The 25,239-nt window shown below is 50.1% G+C and overlaps 1 protein-coding gene across 7 annotated transcripts in view; it reads right to left on the bottom strand.

The window, feature by feature from the left end:
- LHPP (phospholysine phosphohistidine inorganic pyrophosphate phosphatase) overlaps positions 1–25,239 on the bottom strand; it is a 117,617-nt gene that overhangs the window by 72,863 nt on the left and 19,515 nt on the right. For 4 of the 7 annotated variants that reach the window (XM_023241062.2, XM_045040799.1, XM_045040798.1 and 1 more), the window contains exons 3-6: positions 22,460–22,613; positions 16,273–16,336; positions 15,333–15,425; positions 423–514 (exon numbers count right to left, since the gene is read on the bottom strand). In XM_023241062.2, the coding sequence (XP_023096830.1) occupies positions 423–514; positions 15,333–15,425; positions 16,273–16,336; positions 22,460–22,613 (403 nt within the window). Of the gene's footprint in view, positions 1–422; positions 515–5,497; positions 6,527–15,332; positions 15,426–16,272; positions 16,337–22,459; positions 22,614–25,239 lie in introns of those variants that run through there. The other 3 variants (XM_045040800.1, XM_023241064.2, XM_023241065.2) reach the window with 3 other exon arrangements.

The raw sequence follows: 25,239 nt of genomic DNA, 5'->3' as shown, positions 1-25,239 counted from the left end.
TCTCTAGCTTCTCTGTCTCCCACAAACTGAGAAGACAGAGCAAGAGGAGACGGAGGGTGATCAGGGAGGGCCGAGGGCCCACAATCTGTAAACCGTCCCCCCCCTACCCCCCCCACTGACTACTTTGCCCAAATTGGGCCTGCCCCTCTGTGGCCTGGGGCAGCTGGAGCCTTTGTTCTCTTGTCTCCACACTAAACCCTATTCAAACCCCAGCTGTGAAACTTGGCCCCCGTATCTTTTGATACTTTACCTGACCTAGGAAAAGGCCAGCTAGGCCCCTCCTTAGAGGACAGTTGTATAAAGGTCAGCAGATAACCACATCCTGTTCTTTTTGGAAAGAAAACGAAACGAAAACTGGGACACCCCAGGAATCCATGGAGGCAGGCAGGCAGATGAACTTGACCACGTGCAGGGACACTCACCTGAACTTGCCCGTCCGCACCTGCAGGGCTCTCATCCCGCACCGCTGGGCACCACCGACGTCACCCACGATATCGTCTCCAATCATGATGGCCTGCCAGGCAGGGAAATGAGCTCAGAAGTGATGTCAGGGGAGTTTATTCCTGTGTTCCTTCAGCTGTTTTGACATAATCAACTGCTTGATTTGATGTTTAAAACTACTACCATACAAATTAGGCAAGGCAATATTGTCATCGTATTGATTAAAAGTCAACCCACCTTGAATACATCTCCTGCTGCCCACTCTCCCACCCCCCAAGAGCCGAGTGGCTCTGAACAGCGCATACGTGGGCAATCTGAAATCAGTCCTCAGGTGTCAAAGTGATAACGGTGTCACAAGGCCACGTGGGGAGGCTGACACAGATTCGCCTCTACTTGACCACGGGCTGAACTTTACCTGCAGCTAAAAACTCCGTAACCAGGTGCCAACCACTAGCCCTGTGAAAATTAACTAAATTTCTGGCAAATCTTTGTAGCTCACAGTTTAGGACTTTTTGCTTTCAATAATGAGGGTACTACCTATAAAACCAAAATAATATGCAAACAAAAATACACACACACACACACACACACACACACACACACACACACACACAAAGGAAACGCTTGCAGCCCGGTGATCATTTCAAAAAGCAGCCTCTGGGATATACTCTCCCACCCGACACAACATGAAAACCAGACAAATTATGTGAAATAACAGTTTTCAAGTCACTGGACATCAAGCAATGAAGGGCAATGATTTCTGGGACACAGGAAACATAGGAGGTGAGCCCCACGAGTATATTGTTTCCAGACTGCGGGTGCAGGGAGGGAGAACCACACGGAGCCTGGCAGACTCCCCAAATGGAGGGACAGAGCTAAGGGCTGGGAGACCAAGGCAGCTGAAGTTCCCAGGATGCAGTATCAGAGAGGAGGGGACTACCCAGAGTAGAAGGGCACAGATCCACAGAGGGTCCCTCTGAATGAGGCAGCATTCTGCAGACTGCTGATCGGCACACGTGAGTGAGGAAACCACCCGAGGCCAGGGAAAGAATCACACTGCAAAATGAAAGAAAACAGTGCCCGGACCTCACACAGGGTTGGGAATAGTGCCTGTTCCCACCAGCCAGACTGGAAAATCTCATCATTCACAGGGCACTGGGTAGTGTTCTCAGGAGCATCTTGCCTTCGTAGTGGGGAGTAATTAGCCTTAGACCAAACCCTGCTCTGGCACTGCCTCCCAAGTCTCTAAAGCAAGACCTGGAAGGATCAAACTGTTTCCAAGTCATTTAAGTGCATCCCAGAACAAAGTGCATACGAAAATATCCAGAACCCTTCCCTGCCGAAAAGTAGAATTTGCAACGTCTGGCAACTAATTTAAAAAAGTGATCAGACATGCAACGAAGGCAAACATCACACATAATGAACAGAAAACTCAATCCGTCTAAACTGACCCAGAACTCACACAGATGTGGGAATTAGCAGACAAAGACATTAAATTAGTTACTGCAACTATCTTACATATGTTCCAAATGTCAAGTAGGGACATGGAAGATAAAAGAAAAGATCCAAATGGAACCTCTAGAGATGGAAACTACATCAGATTGTTTTTCTGACAGAGAACTGCTTTTATTTTTAATTACTAATAACAGTGCAATTTACTGACATTTACAACTAATCGCAAGTGTGCGGTACTAAATAATGCTTACATTTTATTTATACTGGTAGCACCTGAAATACATTATGTCTGGAATGGAAAATCTGCCGAATGAAATTAATAACGGATTACACAACACAAAAGAAAAGATTAATGAACTTGAAGATATAGCAATAGAAACCATCCAAAATGAAACCAAGAGAAAAAAGTAACTTAACAAAAATGAACAGAACATCATCAAGCTAGGACATGACTTCAAAGGGCCTGATACAGGTGTAACTGGAAGATGAGAGGAGGTGACAGAAATAAAATGTGACTTCCTAGTGGCTAAAAATTTTCTAAACACAATAAAACTGATAAATCCACAGATCCAAGACCCCAATCAACACCAAACACAAGAAACATGAGGAAAATTACATTAAGGCACAACATAATCAAACTACTCAAAGTCAGGGACAAAGCAAAAATCTTAAAAGCTGCTGAAGCAAGAAAAAAGTACTGTTACACAGTAAAAAACAAAGATAAGACATGAGATTTTCCACTGGAAACAATGCAGGTGAGAAGATGGTGGGGCGCCACCTTTAAAGTACTGAGAGAGGGAAATGCCAACCTAGAATTCTATACCCAGCAAAAGTATCCTTCAAAAACAAAGGCAAAATAAAGGCATTTTCAGATATCTTAAGCTTAAAGGCATCATCACCAACATATCCACACAAAAGAAATGTAATAGGAAGTCTCTTAGGCAAAAGGAAAATAGTACTAAGTGGAAATATGGATCTGCACAAAGGGACAGAGAAAGAGTGATCCATGGCATATGTTGATCCCTTCTTCTACCAGCCAACTCCTAACAGGCTTTCAAGACCACCACCTTTGAACCCAGCTGGGATCTGAGACCCCCCCAAAACCCTCTGGTTACCCCCTGGCACGTCCCCTACTGCATTGTACTGGTTCACTCATCGTTCTTTTCTAGAAACGTGTGGGCTCCTGCAGGCAGGGCTATGGGCTGATGCTGGCACTTAGCTGATATCCAAAAACTTGAGTAGATCAGTGTCCTAATTTAAGGCATGGCTGCCGACGTCAGGAGACACTTAGGAGGTACAGCCAATAGGTCTCCTCACTGGTCACCAAAGTAGAGTCTACTTCAGTGCTGCCTGAACTTTAGTCATTAGTGGGTCTCCTTTTGCGATATCCACATGTATTACTAACATTATTGTTTACGTTGATTCATACTTTCTTACATATGTACTTTTTTTTAACGTTTATTTATTTTTGAGACAGAGACAGAGCATGAACAGGGGAGGGGCAGAGAGAGAGGGAGACACAGAATCGGAAGCAGGCTCCAGGCTCTGAGCCATCAGCCCAAAGCCTGACGCGGGGCTCGAACTCACGGACCGTGAGATCATGACCTGAGCTGAAGTCGGCCGCTTAACCGACCAAGCCACCCAGGCGCCCCACATATGTACTTTTAAAGAAAAAAAGAACAGCTTCCCTCACTTAACTACCACAAAACTCTGATTAAAAGCTTCAAAATATTCTCAGGACAAGATTCTGCTAGTGGAAGAAAAATCGGACGCCTTAGACATCAAACATTTCTCCAGATCTGTTCTCAAGTCCAGTTGGGATTTTACGCGGTTGGAGGCCAGATGGGTCTGAGAAACTGGACTCTACGTGACAAGACGGGTGTCCTGATGCCGACAGGGTGGAAGCTTCGAAACTGACAGTCACTCCACAAGTCTCCCCTCTGGAATTCAGATGCCAGGTGTGGGTGGCTAATCAGTGAATAGATACACCAGCCAAAATCAAGGACAATCCAAACGATGACTGTGAGGCATTCACACTGGGGGAATGAATTTGGACTCTGCCTGTAAGGACAGGAGTCCGCAAGGAACATGTCTCCCATCTCAGAGTGGGGGATATAGGGCAGTGGAAGCAGAGGCCGGCCTTGTGTGACCAGCAGAATGGACAGACTGAGCTCAGGTTTCAGGTGGGGCCAGAGCAACCAGGCTCAAACTCCAGCTCTGTTATCTGCTAGTTCTGTGGTCTTGGGCAAGGCTCTGCTTCAATCTGTAAAAGGGGTCTAAGTGGTGTGGCATTTAAATGAAACCATATCAATTAAGCATCGAGGACAGTGCCTGCACATAAGTTATCTGCATATGTTTAAAAGGAAAAACACACTAGGAAATGTTTTGTTGGGGAAATTCCTGATCTCGCCCTGTTGGAGATAATCCAGTCTCTCTGATGGCACTCTTGCCTCCAGTGACCCAGCACTTTTGTATTAAGCCCCTGTGGGGGGCAGGCAGCGGGGATACAGGGGATCAAAGAGACACAGTCCCTGCCTTCATGAAGCTCCTGGTTGAATACAGAAGACAGAGGTTCATCAGACAATTCCATAAATACATAGCCAAGACCTGTGATAAGGTGCAGGAGGCTGTGAGGGGTAGTGGTCGGGGAAGGCTTCCTGGAGGACGTGAGGTTTTGAGCTCCAACCTGAAGGGCAAGAGGGGCCGGCCAGGTTAGGAGGTAGGGGCACTCGCAGCAGGGGACCCCATATGTGTGCTAACAACCCATCTGCCGCCCTTCCCCAGGGCAGGGCCATACAATGCATTCCACAAAGCACAGGCTAATAAGCCCGAAGCGACTGTCCTTGGAAACATCTGAACAGGCATTCAAATAACTGGAGAAATCATGAAGAGTTTGTGGAAAAGGACAAAGACTGAGCTGGTGCCACTCTGGGGGTCAGAGAGGTAGTTCCAGGTAAACACGAGGCTCTTCTAACAACCAACACAGGCTGCCTCGGAGGTACCACTCAATCATATTCAAGCAGAGGCTGAAGGGGCCTTCATCAGGGAGGCCCCAGGTAGAAGCTCGGACGTGGACAATGACCACCAGCACTGAGACCTCTGCCAACGGCTAGTGGCCACAGCCGCCTGATCTCACGGTCCATGAGTTCGAGCCCCGCGTCGGGCTCTGTGCTGTCAGCTCAGAGCCTGGAACCTGCTTCGGATTCTGTGTCTCCCTCTCTCTCTGCCCCTCCCCCACTCATGTTCTGTCTCTATCAAAAAATGAATAAACACTAAAAAAATTTTTTTTTTAATTCCGTCGATTTAAAGAAAAATTGAGTAATAGTGCCAGTGGCAAGTACCCATGTACGGTAAAAATTGGAAATTTCTTCTAGGATGACTGTTGGCTTGGGAGAGCACTGCCAAATACAAATGGGTTTTTTTTTTCTTAGTGTTTACTTATTTTTGAGAGGGGGGAGAGGTAGAGAGAGAGGGAGACACAGGATCCGAAGCAGGCTCCGGGCTCTGTGCTGTCACAGAGAGCCCGACACGGGGCTCGAACCCATGAACCACGAGATCATCACCTGAGTGGAAGCTGGACACAACTGACTGAGCCACCCAGGCCCCCAAATCCAAATAGAAGAAACAGCCAGGGGGCTACGTGTACCTCCTGACAAGGGAAGAGCAGCAGGGCTCACACATGGGTGGTCCTGCAAGCCAGGGTCAACCGGGCCACCACACGACTCATCCAGGAGGAGGGCGCCGGACCAGCCATGAGCCCCAGGATGAGATTCTGCTTTCTGCCCTCTCGAGGCCTCCGAACGTTCCTAACCTTCCAACCTAGGGCCCTGTCCATTGCTACCAGAGGCTCCGGGGGCCATCTTGCTAGAAGTAACTTGGAAATGAAACAGGTCTTCCAAGGAATCCGTGTCAAGCCTGATGCCTTCCACGCTTCTGGGGAAAAGAAGATTTTGTGCACACGTTCCCCCAAGGCAGTAGAAAGTCTTCGCCCTCGGAACACAGCCTCCCGGGGCTTCCTGGGCAAGGCCATTTGCTGCTGTGACCCACAAAGGCGGAAGCAGAGATCTGGGCCCTTGGAGGAAGAACTCTGGAGAAGCGGCCGCTGTACTCGGTCACGATGAGCCGATGCCCGATCCGGGCGGCGCCCCGAAGCCGCGTGTGAGGCTGGGGGAGCGCAGGGGTGCCGGGGACGCTGCGGGGCGTGCAGCTGCCCGGAGCAGTGATGCCTGTCCGGGCCAGCTTGTGGGCTCCGCAAACCAAAATGCGCTGGGGCCTCCGGGGATTTCACAGATTTACTATCGGTGAAGGGCAATGATCACGCGACGAGGGGCAATTATTGCCAAATCATTTAGGATTTAAAAAATCATTGGCAAGAAGATAGAGGTCAAGAGGTGCGCCGTCGGGGGAAATAAAAAACCCCTACCTGTCAGGCCCGGGATGCACTTCCTTTCTGACTGCAATACGGTGAAGGCAGGGCAGAGGCACCCGGCGAGGCTGGACTCTCAGGGAACACGGAGAGCCGGAGAGCCGGAGGGGGCACTGAGCCCCGCAAGCAGGTCTTCCGGTCTGAGCTTTCGAGAGGCTTCGTTCACGTTTCTTCAATCTTTGCCTGCCAGCACCTCCTTACCGTCTGCCAGGGAAGGAACCCGTGCTGACAGGTGACCGCGTTTGGGAGCAAGCCCACCTGTCATACACTTTCTAGTCGCCCCAGGACTCTGCCCAGGAGCTCTCCTCCCTCTCCCAGGGCAGCACAGCAGGGCCGGCGGTGAAGGAGCCGGGGGCTCAGTCCGGATCTCAGCCCCGAGGGGCACACACCCCTCCAGGGAGATGCCTCAAGAGGACATCTAGCACTCGATGCGTCCCGGGTCTTCAGCCTGCGGGTTTGGAGGCACCCGGGCCCCCTCAGAGACCCGGAGATGGCCCACTGCTAAGGAATCCCCCCACAGTCCGACACATTTGTGAGGCAACAATTCCAAAGCACAGCACAACTCAAAGACTGCTATGTCATAAAAAAGTAAGAAACAGTGTGGTAAGGATGGGGGGTGGGGGATACAACTGGTAAGGAAGGTAAACGGATACCACCTTTCTGAAACAGAAATAAGCAATGCTCGGGGCACTTGGGTGGCTCAGTCGGTTAAGCGTCCGACTTCGGCTCAGGTCACGATCTCCCGGTTCGTGAGTTCGAGTCCCGCGTCGGGCTCTCTGCTGTCAGTGCAGAGCCCATTCTGGATCCTCTGTCTCTCTCTGTCGCTCTCTCTCCCCGCCCCTCCCCCACTTTCTCTCAAAAATAAATAAAACATTAAAAAAAAGAAAAAAAGCAATGTGCATCATGGCCCAACAACTACCCTCTAGGTAAGATTTCTCCACAAATAATTAGATTTGTACAAAAGGGCACACATACAAGGGTATTCATAGGGTTTGGTACGATAGGAAAATTGGGAGTCATCTAACATCCAGCGACAGGGGATATAAAGAACATTATGCTAGCCCATATGGAAGAACACCACAGAGCCACAGACGTTATTTTGTGACAAAGGAAACTGCTCCCAATACAATACTGTATTTAATACTTAATATTGGAAAAAAAGAAGATCATTCAAACTGTGTGTTAAAAATGTATACACAGATGGGGCGCCTGGGTGCCTCAGTCGGTTAAGCATCTGACTCTTGACTTCAGCTCAGGTCACGATCTCATGGTTGGTGAGCTCGAGCCCCACGACGGTGGGTTCCGTGTTGACAGAGCAGAGCTTGTCTGGGATTCCCTGTCCTCACTCTCTGCCCCTCTCCCCCTCTTGCGTGCTCGCTCTCTCTCTCTCTCTCTCTCTCTCTCTCTCAAAATAAAAATAAACTTAAAAAAAAATGTATATGTAGAAACTAAAATATTGGAAGGGTTACGCGGGATTTGTGTTATTCTGGTTCGTGGGATGAGGAACAGTGTTTTTCCTTGTACTTTCTGAATTTTCCCTGTTGCCTTTAACAAACATCACTTACTTCGCACGATGAAATTCTTGTGCTTTGAGAAGAAAATCTTATTTTTAAAAAGGCTCTTGGGGCGCCTGGTTGGCTCAGTCGGTTGAGCATCCGATCGCGGCTCAGGTTGTGATCTTGTAGTTCGTGAGTTTGAGCCCTGAGTGGGGGGCTCTGTGGTGACAGCCCAGAGAAGGCTCTGGATGCGCTGCACCCCCTCTCGCTGCCCCTCCCCCTCCCACGCTCACATACACCCTTGCTCTCTTTCTCTCAAAAACAAATAAATATCGTTAATAAGTAAGTAAAGGTTTTACAGACCCCTCGTGACTGGGATACATGCCTACGACAACCTCAGAGCCACAATTTCCCGAAACTCCAGACAGTCTCAAACCCAGGGCTGTGGTGTCAGGCCTGTCCCTGTCTGGAGACAGAGCTTCACGTTCAAATCCGGGTTGCAGGAGCTGGTCCGCTCTCTCCCGGTGCTCTGGGCTCACATGGGCCCTGCAAGGTCTCCCTGAACTGACACCCAAGACTCGTGGGTGGCGGGCCTGAGCTGGTGGAGGGGACTGGGGATGGGCCTTCCGTGGAAATTCCCGAGGGGGGACGAGGCCATGAGAGAAATGAGTGGCCCCGCTTGGACACTCCCTCCCCACCCACAGCCTGTCCCCGTAGCCGCGTAGCTAGAATGAACGATCTGAGAACTAGTGAGCAGAATGACAGAGCCTAGTCCGCGTTTTATGCCCGGCCCTCTTGGGAGAAACCTACAGCCCTTGCCCACATGTTTGACAGACCATCCCTAGGGCATTTACCCTCCCCCCCTAAGATCCTGTCTAACTTTATTTTCTATGGTTGGTATTCAGTCAACAATATTTAGTATTTTTGAAACTAGGAAGTGATACTGTCCTACTTCATGTGCCTTTAAAAAGTCCAATCACCAAACCGAAAAATCCTGCTATGTGGCTGACGCCCCCCTGGAGGCCTGGGGCACAGCAAAGGCCTGGAGGGGATGGGGCCCTGGCCACATGCCTCATCAGCAGATTAATCTTGGGTTCGGCGCTAGGGTTTCTGTGACTATTCCCTAATGCTGTGGTTCTCACCTGGGGGGCAACCTTGCCCCTGGGGGGATATTTGGCAACATCTGGAGACAGCTGTGGTTTCACAACTGGGGGAAGGGGGTCCTAAGCATCCGGTAATGCACAGGGTGGCTCCCCACCACAAAGAATGATCTGGCTCCCAAATGTCAAGAGTGCCGAGGTGGGGAATCCTGCCTTGACCTCAATATGGAGGTGCAAATGCCTATGACGAGGACTGGGGCAAGGACTCCACAAAATAAATAGGTTTGTGGGGCGCCTGAGTGGCTCAGTCGGTTAAGCGTCCGACTTCGGCTCAGGTCATGATCTCGCGGTCTGTAGGTTCAAGCCCCGCGTTGGGCTCTGTGCTGACTGCTCAGAGCCTGGAGCCTGTTTCAGATTCTGTGTCTCCCTCTCTCTCTGATCCTCCCCCGTTCATGCTCTGTCTCTGTCTCAAAAATAAATAAACGTTAAAAAAAAATTTTTTTTTAAGAGAAATAAATAGGTTTGTGACGGTTCACGTATTCGAGGTCCTTCCTCTCCAAGCCTTGGGCTCCCCATCAGTGAGATGAGCGCCCCCCCAACCCCCAGCTTCTTGGCTGCTGTGTACCGACTCCCGTGCTAACTAAGCACTCTGGTTTCAACAGTCCCAATTTCCATGAAACCTGCATGATTTGCAAAGGACGGAATTTCTACGTGTATGGAAAACTGCCAAAACCTTCACATCATTCGGGCTGTAGTGTGAAGCTATAAAACCACCCACTGATTCCGAAGCCTTAAGCCATGAGAAATTAGGTATTTCTAGAAGCAACCTTTAAGGTATGTTATTCTTTGCCTTATTACTGAATCCTGGAAAGGGCCTGCTTACTTCTAAGAGGTTTGAATTTCCAATCTATTAGAGTAATACCAGCAATCTGTTATTTCTAGGCTATCGAGGAAAGGTTAGAATGGAAATTGCATTTGGGTGGTTATGTCCATTCTGAGCGCAGGCTGAGGACTCAGCAGAGGAAGCAGGCCCTGGCCTGGAAGGAGCAGTTATCAAGGGAAATGACTGCTGATAACTTTATTGATTAAAGCGGCTTGAAAAATTTAAGGTTTGCCACAGCCCTGGCACTTCCACAGCAAGACTGCTCCTCACAGGCGTTTTTCATTACAAATAAAGAGGCAGGATCAGAGAATTATTACCTTGTGCATAAGACACCGTTCATTTGAAATGGCCTTATTTTGAAATACTGCCTTAAAAGGTCTACACATCCTGAGGCTCGAGTAACGTTAATGAACGTTTTAGAAAAACGGTGGGGTGAGGGTGTTAACGGCACACAGGAGTTGCCACTCAACTGTCAAGGGGAGAGACAGAAATGACATTTGAGGGTGGAAGGGAGAATGATAATATGAGAAGTAAATAAGATCCAGCTTTGCCACATGTGCTCAGAGCCACCAGAGAAAACAATTCCTTAGCTGCCCAGGGTATCCGATGCTCGCCATCGACTGGACAGCCGAGGGACCTTGACCTCATCACACACAAAGACTCACCAGGAATCTAAAACACAACGCCCACAGCCCCAGCACCCGCCACATGAGATGCCCAGATTAACGGGACGCCCATACGGGCCTCGGCTGCTCTTTGGGGTTTGGGGAGGACAGTTTCTCATTCGGAATGGAAAAGGTGACAGCGGGAAAAATAACTGAAAAATGCCAAAAAGCAAAAAGAGGAGGGGGGAAATCATCCCAGGTCGAACTCCCCAAATACATCCAGCGATAATGTGACGTCCAGTGCCCCCGGCCTTACTTTCTAGACAGGGGCAGCTTTTGCTGTGTTGTCTGTTTGGAGGAGGTTCTGAGACGACTACGGTCACACTGCTCATATAATTCTAAATACCGGCTTTTAAATCCACGTTATGGGAGCCTTTCTTCCGCCCTGTAACAAATCATCTTCAGCATTGATTCCCTCTTAACCGTATCCAATGAGTAGGATAGAAATATATACATAGTTGTTTACATTTAAGAAATGGAAAGGTGGGGCGCCTGGGTGGTTCAGTCGGTTAAGCGTCCGACCTCGGCTCAGGTCATGATCTCGTGGTTCGTGGGTTCGAGCCCCACATCAGGCTCTGTGCTGACAGCTCAGAGCCTGGAGCCTGCTTCCGATTCTGTCTCCCTCTCTCTCTGCCCCTCCTCAGCTCGTGCTCTGTCTCTTTCTGTCTCTCAAAAATGAATAGATGTTAAAAAAAAATTTATCAAAATAATCTAGGGGAGAAGAATGGGTAGAGTATAGATTAAACAAGAGGGTATTAATCTTGAAAGGGGTCCTAATGGCCAAATACGGGACAATCTGACAACAAAATAAATAACGGGAATGAATTGTAACTTAGAGAATAAAACAAATAGCCCTGAGTCCATATTGGAATGAACAAGTAAATGGGGACAAAAAAGGGAAGCTCTTTCTTACAGTAAATTCCAACTAACAAATACAGAAGGAATGACAGAAACACAAAATGACCATTCGGCAAACACCACAGTAAGAACTGCTTCAGGTAAAAATTATCACTGGAGGGGCGCCGGGGTGGCTTGGTCGCTTGAGCATCTGACTCTTGACTTTGGCTCAGGTCATGATCCCCGGGGCCATGGGATCGAGCCCCACATCTGGCTCTGCACTGAGTATGGAGCCTGCTTGAGATTCTCTCTCTCCCTCTGCCCTCTCCCCTGCTCACTCTCTCTCTCTCAAATCAATCAAACAATTAATTAATTAATTAAAAAGAATGATTGATCAATGGATGCAAACGTTGAGACGGGAAAAGAATAACAGGAAAGGATACTTACACAGACAACATGCTTTCCCACAGGATACTGACTAGTTACTGGGACAAGGAGTAACTTCACAGTAGAGAACCCTGGCACCTATCACCTCCGACACTGATCAAAGTGAACCTCACCAGTAAGGGGCAAAGTGCCATCACGCACCTGTCCCCATGCAGCACACCGAGAGGGCACAGCACTGTTTCTGCGAGATTCCTGCCCAAAGTGCATAGCCAAAAATTAAATGAAATCACAAGGAAACATCAGGAAAAAACCTGATGTTGAGGGATATTCTACAAAATAACCAGCCAGTACTATTCAGAAATGCCACTGTCCTTAGAGACCAGAAAGGCTGAGGGACTGGCCCAGGAGGCAGGACACAGGGGAAGGGACCGCTAAATGCAACGCGTCCCACCCAAAGATGCGGATGCGCTGGCCCATGAGGACATCCGATCTTATAATTCTCCCACGATTGTTATGCAAGATGTTAGCATTTGGGGAAGCTGGCTTCAGGGCAGATGGAAATTCTCTGTGCTAATTTTGCGACTTCTGTAAGTGTGAAGTTACTTCAAAATGAACAGTTACACATAAGTTTGTAAAGTGGTTATTAGTTGATAATTAGTGAGGCTTGGCGATGGGAAACGAGGAGCTCATTATGCTACTCCCCCTACTTGCATAGACACTTGGAATGTTCCATGACCAAAAGTTAAAAAGAGGGGCTCCTGGGGGGACTCAGTCGGGCGTCTGACTCTTGATTTCAGCTCAGGTCATGATCTCACAGCTTTGTGGGTTTGAGCCCCGGGCTCTGCACTAACAGTGTGGAGCCTGCTTGAGATTCTCACTCTCTTTCTGCCACTCCCCTGCTCACACTCGCTCTCAAAATAAATACACTTTAAAAAAAAAAAATAAGGACAAAAAGTTAAAAAGAGGGGTTTCAGAGACAAAACAACCGCACAGGAGATGTGGACCCCGTTTGGATTTGATTCAAACATATCAACGTCAAAGAACATTTCTGAGCCAGGCAGGGAGACTTAAATATGGATTACTGGGAAATACTAAGAAATCACTGTTGATTTTGTAGGTAGGGGTTTTTTCCACTGTGATAAAAAAACACATAAAATAAAATGTACTAATGTAACCATTTAAGGTATACAAATCAGTAGCATAAAGCATAGTCACATTATATGACCATCACCCCTGTCCACTTCCAGACATTTATATCACCCCAACAGGAGACTGTCCCCATCAACAGCCCCTCCCCACCCCCACTCCCCCGGCAATCACTAATCTATTTTATGTCTGTACAGATTTTCCTATTTGGGACATGCCATACAAACGCTACGTAACATGTAAAATACGGCCTTTTGTGCCTAGCTTCCTTCGCTTCCCATGTTTTCCAGGTTCATCCACATTGTGGCATTGATCAGTATTTCATTCTTTTTATAGCTGAAATATTCCATGGTGTGAATAGACCGCATTCTGTTTATCCGTTCATGTGTCGATGAACATTTGCATTGTTTCCGCCTTTTGGCGATGCTGAATAGTGCTGCTATGAATATTCATGTATAACTTTTTGTTTGGACACCTGTTTTCAATCCTTTTGGATGCGTACATAGGAGTGGAATTGCTGGGTTATAGGGTGCTTCTGTTTACCTTCTCCAGGAGCTGTTTTCCAGAGGGGCTGCCCCATTTCACATTCCGGCCAGCATTCCCACATGAGGGCTCCAATTTGTCCACATCCTCGCCAAAGCTGGCCATCTTCCCTTGTGTTTTGTTTTTAAAATGATTATGGATGGCCATCCAAGTGGGTGTGAGGTGGGATCTCACTGTAGTTTTGATCTGCATTTCCGTGACTGATGGCACAGAGCATCTCTTTGTGTGTTTGTTGGCCATTGTTAGGTGTTTTAACGTGTTGTAGTTATGTGAAAAATAACTATCTTTTTTTTGGAAGGCATTACTAAAATATGAAAGGATACACATGACAACAAATCTGGGATTTAAAATACAACAGCAAAAAAAAAAAAAAGATAAAACAAGTTGAAAAAAGGCAAAAAGGATACAAGAAAGGAATGCGGCAAAAATCTTTTGTTAAATCTGAGTGATGGCTGTGTGGGGGGAGTCGCTGTATCATTCTCTCTGCTCTCATGTATGTCTGAAATTTGCCACAATAAAAAAAGAAATTCTGGGGGCGCCTGGGTGGCGCAGTCGGTTAAGCGTCCGACTTCAGCCAGGTCACGATCTCGCGGTCTGTGAGTTCGGGCCCCGCGTTGGGCTCTGGGCTGATGGCTCAGAGCCTGGAGCCTGTTTCTGATTCTGTGTCTCCCTCTCTCTCTGCCCTTCCCCCGTTCATGCTCTGTCTCTCTCTGTCCCAAAAATAAATAAACGTTGAAAAAAAAAATTTAAAAAAAAAAAAAAAAGAAAAGAAATTCTGCCCTATGAAACAAAGTCGTGAAAACCCAGGGTCATTACTCCTGTGGTCTTTGTTCATTCAAAACACAAGCCTCTCTCTCTCCTCTCTTACCAACCTCACAAGGCATTTTCTGGGTTTTTCCTGGCAACCTCAGAGACCCTGCCTTCTGACATTCACAGATGTTGGGGAGACTGGGGGGCGGGGGGACAGAGGGTCCAGACTTCTGGGACTGTCCCCATGCATCTTGAGAGACCAGTGCTCTAGACCAGAACACATGTGGGAAATTCGGGTCCAACAATCAATCAGCAAGTGGTCCTGGGGGCACAGCCTCACTGCAGATGCTGATGCTGTCCTCAGTGCCAATGTCCAAAACAGACAGCCCGGGGCCCGCTGCAGACATGTGCCCATGGTCTTTTCAGCGATGCTCTCGGAAAACCACCTGCTGTTGGGGACCAACTCCACACTACCTGGGAAGTGGGAGGCACTGGAGGCATCAAATTCTTTTAAAAAATCGTGCTTTTTTCTTTTTAAGATGTTGGGAAGGCCATCTGTGTCAAAAACAGTCATAACGTAAAGGTCGCAAGACGCACGATTTAGTGCTTACATGTTGTTTGACTCTTGCTGTATGTTGGCCTTTCAATGAACTATTTTTTTTCAGTTTATTTATTTTTTGAGAGAGAGCACGTGCATGTGCACACGCAGGGGAGGGGCAGAAAGGGAAGAAGGAAAGAGGGAGAGCGGATCCCCAAGCTGACAGCACAGAGCCCGATTCGGGGCTCTTCGTGAGATCGTGACCTGAGCAGAGATGGAGAGTCGGACGCTTAACCGACTGAGAGCCACCCCAGCGCCCCTCAATGAACTATGCTTAAAACACTGACACATTAATACACTTCAGTTCCCATCCGTCCGGAGAAGAAGCAAAAGTCACTGGGACACAGCCACGGGCATTTCTTACTCTTACGCTGAAACGCATTCCACAGGCTGAAAGCATTCTGTGGGCCTCCTCTGCGGTCTTTCCCCAGGACAATCAGCTCTGATGGGTGGAAGGGCCCACCTACCTAGTTGCCCAGCCAAACCCCACAGGCTGCCCAAGGCCTCAGGCCCACCTCAGGCCCCAGGGCTGCCCCACCTGAGTGCCCGGGACCCCCCCCCGCAACAGACCCGCTTCCACACACACCCGTGAGCGGCTGGCCTACCTCGTGAGACTCTACCCCCATCTCCTGCAGGGCCGACTGGAAATACCCGGGAGCGGGTTTCCCCACCACTTCGGCCTTGATTCCACAGGCATACTGGGAAAATAGAAAAGGACACATGGCATGGGGTTTAGGATTAACAGGTGGATATGGATCCAAAGGCCTCCCTCCGGGGAATCAAGGTAAGAGTGCCCCAAATGTGCCCCCCGGGGGCCGGGGGCCTCCAAGAGGCAGGACACAGGGGCTGCGAGACACATCTCATAGGCAAGAGCATCGCGACCCCACATCAGGGTGCACAGGATGCTGGGGGGCACCCCTAGTGGGCCCCCTGCTCAAAAACCTGAGCACGGCAGGAGGCGGGCCACCTGGGCTGATGCTCATTTGTCACCTGCCCTCCAGGAGAAAAGGGCCATGGCTCTATCTGCCAATGTGCTCAACCCTCCCACCTGAGCACAGGCAGGAAGGAGCCAGGGTAGCAGTGAGTGACCTGGGGCAGGTGATCAGGCGTGGGTCAGAGGGGACCCTGGGGAGCCCCATCTGAGCCTGGCCCTGGAAGCTGGAGGAGGGAGTCGGGAAGGAATCCCATCGGGACACATCAAGCTCCAGGTGTCGCAGGTGTTAGGAACGAGGCAGGTGGTTCGATGAGAGTCTGAGAGGAGAGTGGCAGTGGGCGTGCTGGAGGGCCAGCCGGGTCAACAGCCGGCAGGCTGGAGTGTGGGGAGGAGCGTGAAGGACAGGACAGTAGAGTGACGACCAAGGCGGCTGAGGGGCCAAGCTCTGGGGCAGAGAGGGCGCTCGGCTTGAAGGCCCGAATAGGAGGGCCCACTGTGGAAACCTAAGAGGCGATTCAGACATGGGAGTACACCCCGTTCTCCACAAAGACCAGAAACACCCCAAACAGCCCCGAGATCTGAAGGAGGCTCGGACAGACTCAGGGAGGTACCTCGAGCGCCTTTGTGTAGGCACCGACGTCCAGCATCAGGCCAGAGGTCTCCTTGTAGTAACGTCTACAAAAGAGCAGGAGGGGACAAGGTGAGCTGGGCCCGGGAGCCGTACCACGAGAGACTGCCCTGTCCTCGTTCTGCCAGCTCAAGAGAGCAGAGCCACCGGTAAGGGTCTGTCCAGATGCCACACTGGGCATGACCGATGGAGGTCGGCACGACAGGGCCCAGGGCCAGGTCACCGCGCCCGGGCAGGAGAGCCAGTGGGCCAGCAGATCTCAGTCCCAATGGTCCCCTGCTGCCGGCCTCTGGGGACCCCCGGGGGCAGATGGATCCAGCCGCTAACACAGAGAAAGACAAGTGACCTGTGTTCCAGGGAAGGACAGCAGGTCCACAGGGCATGTGGTGAGCCCCTAACTGCTAATAACTAACCCCTAATTGCTGCCTGAAAAAGAAAACTCCATTATTCCACGGCACCCCGCCGCAGCTCCTATTAGCCAGAGGTCAAGGTGCTAGGTTTCAGGGGCCCCAGATGCTCTCACGAGAAGACAGCTATCTCCTCCCTGTCTCACTGGAGACCCACACAGCTCGGCTCTTGGAAGCATGCCTTTCTGAAGATGATCTCGTGATTCTCGGGAGCACAGTGCCGGCCCTGGCCTCCACTGTCCGGCCCACCCCAGGCCACAGGCAGACCCCTCAGGACACACGGTAGACGAAGCCTTCTTCTCTCTGAGCAAAGCCATTTGACCATAAAGAGGAACAGAGATAGTTTAACCTGTGCCTCTCTACAGACAGGGTTCCTGGCAGCCCGGGACTATTCAAATGTGAGACCCATCCCACCAGGTGCCCGGCTGTCTTTCCCATGTCCTTCGGGTCTGGGAGACATTGAACGACACGGATGCAGAGACCCAAGAGAAGTTCTCAACATGACGCCTCACATGCAGAAAACCGCTCAAACAATATTAGAGGATATTATCACTGCGTTTACCCGGCGTGAGCTACAGGCGGTAAGACGCAGGCTGGGCCAGAAAGGAGGAACGCAGGTCTTCCCAGTTTGTGGGGGTTACAACCTGTTCTGTGCCTATCGGTGAGAACCGAGCTTCCCGGGAGCTGCCTCGGGGCTGTGCCCTTCCCTCCAACTCGGCAGGGCCCGGGAACCCTGCCTGTTCGGCTCTGCCCCACCTGAGGCCTCGAGGGCTGCAGGAGCCTGGCCGGGGGCCGCCAGGACACAATGCCCGCGGGCAGTGCCGCAAGGCTTTGGCCAAACTCTTGGCTTTGGCCAGGGCTGGTCCCCCGGCACTCACTCGTCACAGGGGTTTGGAGCCTGGAGCCCCTGTGACGAAGCTGGGGTGGGGTGGGGGGGCTCCTGTCACGACAGGACTCGTTGGTCTCCAAGCGAACCCCAGGTTTTCCGGTCAGGGATCTGAGGCTCTGTGCTCTAGGGGCCACCCCGTAACCAGCCGGGACACCGCACACCTTCAGGAAGATAGATGCCTGGTAGTCAAAAAGAACTACCTCCTGCTTACAGAACTGGGGGCCTAAAAATGCTCCCCCTTTTATTTATTTATGTATGTATGTATGTATGTATGCATGCATGTATTTATTTTTAACTTTATTTATTTTGAGAGGGACACAGAAAGAGGGAGGGAGAGAATCTCAAGCAGGCTCTGCACTGTCAGCACAGAGCCCAACATGGGCTGGAGCCGAAATCAAGAGTTGGACACTCAATTGACTGAGCCACCCAGGTGCCCCCTTAAGAATTTTTTTTTAACTGAATCTGAGTTGTTTTTATAGTGTCCAGAATTTTTCTTTATTTCCGCTTTCTTCAGGAAAACAAAAGAGCCACCTTGAAGGCCATCTGTTGGCTGAAAACATTTTTAGAGACACAATAAATAGAAGTACCTGTTGGGGTGCCCGGGTGGCTCAGTCGGTTGAGCGTCCGACTTTGGCGCAGGCCATGATCTCACGGTTCGTGGGTTCAAGCCCCGCAGCGGGCTCTGTGCTGACAGCTCAGAGCCTGGAGCCTGTTTCAGATTCTGTGTCTCCCTCTCTCTCTTACCCTCCCCTGTTCATGCTCTGTCTCTGTCTCAAAAATAAATAAACGTTAAAAAAAAATTTAGAAGTACCTGTTAATTTTTTTAAATGGAAAAGCCCAGGTTATTCCAGGAACATAAGCGATTTCATGCAGTATCTTTTGTTACTGGCATAAGGAGAGCAACAGCAAGCCTGGCTGGAACACTCAGTTCCAGAGTGTTCTGGAACATTCGGTTCCAGCCACAAAGAAGAAACTGGGGATGCTGGGAAAGACTGGGAAAAGCTGGGGAGAAGCAGTCAGATAGATTTTATGCTTTATTCTTCTGCCTTTCCGATTATTCAGCACGGCCTCCCTTCAAAATGACCACTTGACCTTTCCCACAAGAGCCATTAACCTTCCATAGTCTGTCGCGTAAACAGCTTAATTTTCTGACGGCGGCATGACAGAAGAAATTACAAAGGCAATTCCCACTCCCGGTCCAAACAGATGCCAAATGTAAATCACTCCATTTCCAGGAGGAGGACATTCTGCCCCAGTGCCTCCGCCGTCCTGCCTCCTCGGGGGCGCCGCTCAGCCCTGTTCTGGCGGAGGACGGCCCCTCACCATCGACGACCCCCACTTGGGACGGGACAGCTGTCCTTGGGCTGTCCCGAGAAGCTGCTGACCTAAGCCCGAAAGCTGGCGGTTCCTTTCTCTCGTATTTGAGCACCCGACCCGTAACCCGAGTCAGAACACCCTAAGTCAGAGGCACCCTAACCGCTGCTTCGTGAAACAAACCCTTGCCTACCCTTGAATGGCAAAGCTAAAAAGCAGCTGACTCCATTTGTTTTTCCTGTTCAACAACATATCTACTTTGATTGCTACCTAAAATCTGGAACAAAAACTTGTAAAAATTAGAGACAATTTTCAAGAAAAAACTTTTAACATAAATGAGTTATAACAGAGCTTCTCAATTATGCTGTTCTCTGGGGAGGGGTTGATTTTAGGGGTGCCTGAAGGACCAAGCCTGGAACCTAAGTGAATTAAGCAAGCCAGGTTCTATGGTTTGCAGTGCCCTACGCTTCAGAAGGTTGTGAGCTTGGAAAGGGATAGGATGGTGAATTTTATGCGTCAACTTGACTGGGCCAAGGTGCCAGATATTTGGTCACACGTTATTCTGCGTGTTTCTGTAAAGGTCTTTTTGGGGTGAGATTAACACTTCAATCAGTGGACTCTGAGGGAACAGAATGCTCTCCATTGTGTGGTGGGCCTCACCCAATCAGTTGACGGCCAGGACAGCAGGGTCTGACCTCCCTGAGCAAGAAGGATGCTGCCCCCAGGCACATCCTTTGGACTGAGACCACAACTCTTCACTGGGTCTGCAGGCGGCCAGTCTGCCCTGCAGATTTTGGACTTACCTAGCCTCAATAACCAATTTCTCTTCACACACATATACATATGGATGGGTGTGTGTGTGTGTGTATCCAAATTCACTTGGTTTCGTTTCTGTGAAGAATCCTAATACTGGATTATTTTATTTTGTGTGATAAACACACGAGAATATTTTTACCTCCTAAAAGAAATACAGCTTCTCTTTTCTTTCCTGAAATCTCTTTTGTTTGCAGCACAAGATAAGTGGCAAGTGACTGAGTGTGGTGAAGGGGACAACAGGACGTGGTGGGGTCTGCGGTAAACCAGAGTTCATGGAGGCAGTGGCCTCCGCTGAGCTTCTGTGTGCTCAGGAATGTGGGGCCCTGTGCTGTCAGATCTTCTGAGTTTTCTTTTATTTCGTGAAGTTTATTTACTAATTTTGAGAGAGAGGGCACGAGCAGGGGAGGGGCAGAGAGAGAGGGAGAGAGACAGAATCCTAAAGCAGGTCCCGTGCTGTCAGCGCAGAGCCCAATGCGGGGCTCGAGCTCACGAAACTGAGAGATCACGACCTGAGCCGAGATCAAAAATCTCCCCATTTTTAAACACAGGTCCCCCCAAAATGCAGGATCTTGTGTGGGCCACACATTTGCTCTCGAATACAGCCTAGAGGTGACAAGCATGGGGTCCGGGTGGCCCTCCCAGCATTTACCAGCTGGGGATCCTGGCCTACTTCACCTCCTTGTGCCTCAATGAGCCCACCTGTAAAATGGTGCCATGGCCTACAACTCTCAGGGTCGTGATCGGAATTAAACAAAACGGAGCACGTAAAGTACTTACCAATGGCTGGTGGCCAAACACAAGGTCCCTCCCTTGACTACCGGAATGGCCTGCCCTGTCCAGCAGGCAGAGGTCGGGAGTTCCCAATCAGCAGAAGCATCTAAACTGGGAAAGCCTTCCCCAGAGGCGGGCCCCCAAACTCCCGCAGGGCACGAAACGCTGGGGCAGGGCTCCACAGTGCCCCTGCACCCTTAAGAGCCCGTGACTCTAAAACCCTAGCTAGCACTGCCTCTGCTGATGACAGAGTAAGTCTGCACAGCTTTCTGGTAAGCAACTTGGTGACATGAGTCCAGAACCTCAGATATGCCCACCATTCTAAATGCACGAAGATGCTGACCACAGCGTTACTTTGGTGGAAAATCAGAAATAACTTAATGTCCCTCAGAAGGCATGGGCTTAAAAAGACTACAGGATGGGGGCACCTGGGCGGCTCAGTCAGCTGGGCGTCCTACTTCAGCTCAAGTCATGATCTCACGGCTCTCGTGGTTCAAGCTCCTCACTGGGCTCGCTGCTGTCAGCAAGGAGCCCGCTTCAGATCCTATGTCTCCCTCTCTCTCTGCCCCCTCCCAGCTTTCACTCTCTCTCTCAAAAAGAAATACATCTTTGGGGCACCTGGTGGCCCATCGGTTTTAAAAAAAATTTTTTTTTAAATTTTTTTTAATGTTTATTTATTTTTGAGACAGAGAGAGACAGAACATGAGCAGGGAAGGGGCAGAGAGAGAGGGAGACACAGAATCCGAAACAGGCTCCGGGCTCTGAGCTGTCAGCACAGGGCCCGACGCGGGGCTCGAACTCACGGACCGCGAGATCGTGACCTGAGCCGAAGTCGGACGCTCAACCGACTGAGCCACCCAGGCGCCCCATAGAGATATTTATTAACTGAGTTTAGAGTTGTTCATAAAGTACTATCTGGCAAAGAATAGAACCCGGGCGACAAAGCTGGGTCGGGTTTGATACTGATGCTCTGAGTACATCCATCTGTAAGGATCTGTTTGCACTGGAAACCACGTGGAAGAACACAAACCAAAATGTTGACAGCTGTTTTCTTGGGCAGGGGAATGAAAGTACTTTCTCTTCTCTTCTTTTGCTCATCCATAGGCTCTAGTTTTCCTCCCATGAACTTGTGCTGTCTTGGTGGTAAAAGATGTTAAGAAAAATAACCAGTGTGGTTTTTTAAAAGAAAGAGACACGAGGCACCTGGGCAGCTCAGTCGGTTGAACATCCAACTTCGGCTCCGGTCATGATGTTGAGGTTTGTGGGTTCGAGCCCCACATCGGGCTCTGTGCCTTGGGATTCTCCTCTCCCTCTCTCTCTGCCCCTTCCCAGCTTGCTATCTCTCTCTCTCAAAAATAAATGCTTGAAAGAAAGAAAGAAAGAAAGAAAGAAAGAAAGAAAGAAAGAAAGAAAGAAAGAAAGAAAGAAAGAAAGAAAGAGATAGTGAGGACTGTGCTAAAGGCTCCGACAAAAATGTTGGTAATAAGATCACAACTTTACAGAGGTCATGCTCTGCAGCCCAAGACGTGGAGCCCGGCCCAGAGCTTTCCTCCGGGCCATCAAGCCTTTTCTTCCCTACTCACATGTCCCCTGGAGACAATCCTTCAATGCCTTGTGCTGTACCCTGTGCGAACGCACCTAACCTTGGGACAGCCAGCACTGGCGCCCTGAGACTCCATGGAGCTTCCGTCCGCAGTGACTCTCCCCTCCCCTCCCCCAGCCTCTCCCAGCCCTGAGCCCGCATGGAAGCCTGACCAACCTGCTCCTGAAGTCAGACGATCCTACTTTCCTCATACATCATTAAAAGAAAAGAAGGAAGAAATCAAGAAAGAAACAAAGCAGGGAGGGAAAGGGAAGGCAGCCTGTGCCCACCCCACACCCACTTTTCTGCACCATTTACTGACTCTCTAAGGCACAGGCCCACAGAACGGCATGCAAAGCAGCCAGAAACGCTCTTCCTGAAGCTGACTTACCCTTTTCCCAGCGATATGAGCACAGGATTGTCCAGCTCCATGAGCACCTGAAAGGCCTTATTCATGTTTTGGTAAGAAAAGCTTTCTCCTGCGTCTGCTATTACGACACAGTTCGGGTTGGACGTGTCGATCTGGGCAAATTCTGAGCGGATTCCTGAAAAGAGAAAAAAGGATAAAGCCCTGGGGTGACGTGGCCTACCTCCCATCTCCTCCCAGGGACCCCTTCTGCCTGCCACGTGGGCCCTGCCCCTTTCTCGAATGTTCCTCCTGACGCTTACAGCTGTACGGGAGGTGAACCAGGAAGGGCTGTTACTCCGGTTGTACAGATGAAGGAATGTTCCACAGTTAGGGCTTGTTAGGAGAAAGACGGGCCCGCCCTTGGGGTCCCTGCCCCAACACTGGCATCACCCCAGGGACTACCCAGTTCAATACCACAGGTAGGAAACCCACAGCCCTGCAACTGAGAAGAGATTCGCCTGGAAGACACAGATCCCTGGATGTAGGGTCAAATCCGGCTGCTGGTAACCTTTAGAGGACGGCTGTTGCTGCACCCAGACTCTAGGAACCATCGAGCATTCCAGCCCCATGCCACTGAACACGGCGGAGCTGGGACACACACACAGGCTGAAAAGAAGGAGCAGAAGCTCACCCCTGCTGGCCCAGCTCACCCGTCCTTAGGAAGGCCTCACCCCTGCCGGCCTGGCTCTCCAATCCCCTGAGGAGAGCTTCTTCCTCCTTCACCTTCTCTGCCCTCCCCAATTTTCCATCAAACAGGGCAAGTTGCAGGGCACCTGGGCGGCTCAGTTGGTTAAGTGTCTGCCTCTTGATTTCCACTCAGGTCACGATCCCAGGGTCATGACATCAAGCCCTGTGTCAGACTCCGCGCTGAGCATGGGCCTGTTTAGGATTCTCTCTCTCTCTCTCTCTCTCTCTCGCTCTCGCTCTCGCTCTCTGTGTCTCTCTCTGCCACTCCCCTGCTTGCACACTTGGTCTCTCTCTCTCTCTCTCTCTCTCTCTCTCTCTCTCAAAAGAAATAAACTTAAAAAACAAAACAAAACAAAGAGGTGCCCGGGTGGCTCAGCCTGTTAAGCGTCCGACTTCAGCTCAGGTCATGCTTTCACGGGTCTTGGGTTCAAGCCCCGCATCAGGCTCTGTGCTGACAGCTCAGAGCCTGGATCCTGCTTCAGATTCTGTCTCTCCCTCTCTCTCTGCCCCTCCCCCACTTGCTCTCTGTCTCTCTCTCTCTCTCTCTCTCAAAAATAAATGAAATGTTAAAAAAAAATTTTTTTTTTAATAAAAACAAACAAGCAAACAAACAAAAACCCAGCAGGCCTGGGCTGCTTGGATCCTGCAAATTCCAAAGAAAGGCTGTCCTCAGGACAGGCCCTCCACCAGCACCTGGGAGATCACCTCTGAGCCCCTGGAATATTCCACCAGAAAAGAGTGTTTTGTAAGCCTGGGGCCCTGGGGGGTTGGAGACTGAGCAGCCAGGGTTAGTCACCCAGGTGCTACAGACCCACGTGAGGGACCCTTAATAGAAACCCTGGGCACAAGGCTCCAGTCAGCTTCTCTGGGTGACAACATGTCACAGGTGCTGTCACACATCTCTGCTGGGAGAATCAGGTGCATCTCAGGGCAACTCCACGGGAGGGGACCACTGGAAGGTCGCCTGGATTCTCCCGGAGTTCACCCACACCTCTCTTCCCCTTACTGAGTTCACGGCTGTGTTCTTTCACTGTGGGAAGCTGTGACTGAGTCTGACAGCTTTTCTGAGCCCTGTGAGTCCTTCTAGCAAATCATCAAGCCTGAGTGTGGCCTGGAGAACCCCCGACACAACTAGATGCTGTATGATTCTATTTATATAAAACTCTAGACAAGGCAGACCTATTCAGAAAGGAAAAAAACAGAACACTAGGTACCCCCAAGGCAGGAGGGGATGGGCACTGACTGGGCAGCACGTGAGGGAACTTTCAAGGTGATGGTTAAGTTCTAGATCCTGATCGTGACAGGGTTTCGCATCTGCGAAAACTCAGAAGTACACTAGAGAGGTCTGCATTTCACCGTGCATAAATTTCCTATCAGAAAGAAGAAATATGAACAGATGTTGAACCCTAGTTAATGATGTGCTGAAGTTTTGGGGATGTGTACCAATGTCTGCCGTTTACCTTGAAACGCATCAAAAAGATAAGATGAAAAGATGGACGGAGGGACGGGCAGACGCATGAAGAACAAAATACAGTAAAAACGTCACTGGTAAAGTCAAGGTGACGAGCATACAAATCTTCCAACTAAAATTCCTTCGGCTTCGCTGTATGTTTCCAAATGTCATAATAATATGCGGGCGGGGGGGGGGGGGGCGGGGGGGGCTGGGGGGGGAGAATTCATCAACAATAAAACTTGGAAAAAGATTCCAAGTCTGAAAACAGAGGCAGGACTGCAGCCCAAGAGGCCACTCTGGCTGCCCCTCCAGCCAGTGCGAGCTCTAATATCTACTTGTTTCTGCGCCCTTAAGAGGCAGATGCTGACCCTCCCCCCTCCCTCCCTGCTCCCTCCACCCCCAACCCTCCCTTTGCCCCAGGGGCAGGGATTTTCTCTCTTAAGTTTTTCCTTCTCTTTGAGGACCTGTTCTAAAGACGCTGGCCGTGATCCCAGATCACAGAGGAAGGATTTTTGAGAAACAGGATTTCTAAAGCCTGGGCATATTGCCCTTGACTGGCACCAGAGCTATGGATTTGACACTCGGGCCTTTCAGGGAGCACCCTCAAACTCTGGGGGCCCCC

The sequence above is a fragment of the Felis catus genome, chromosome D2, assembly GCF_018350175.1.
Source record: "Felis catus isolate Fca126 chromosome D2, F.catus_Fca126_mat1.0, whole genome shotgun sequence".
NCBI classification, from domain to species: Eukaryota; Metazoa; Chordata; class Mammalia; order Carnivora; family Felidae; genus Felis; species Felis catus.
Note: the sequence above shows the minus strand (reverse complement) of the source record. Positions and strands in the feature narration are given on the sequence as shown.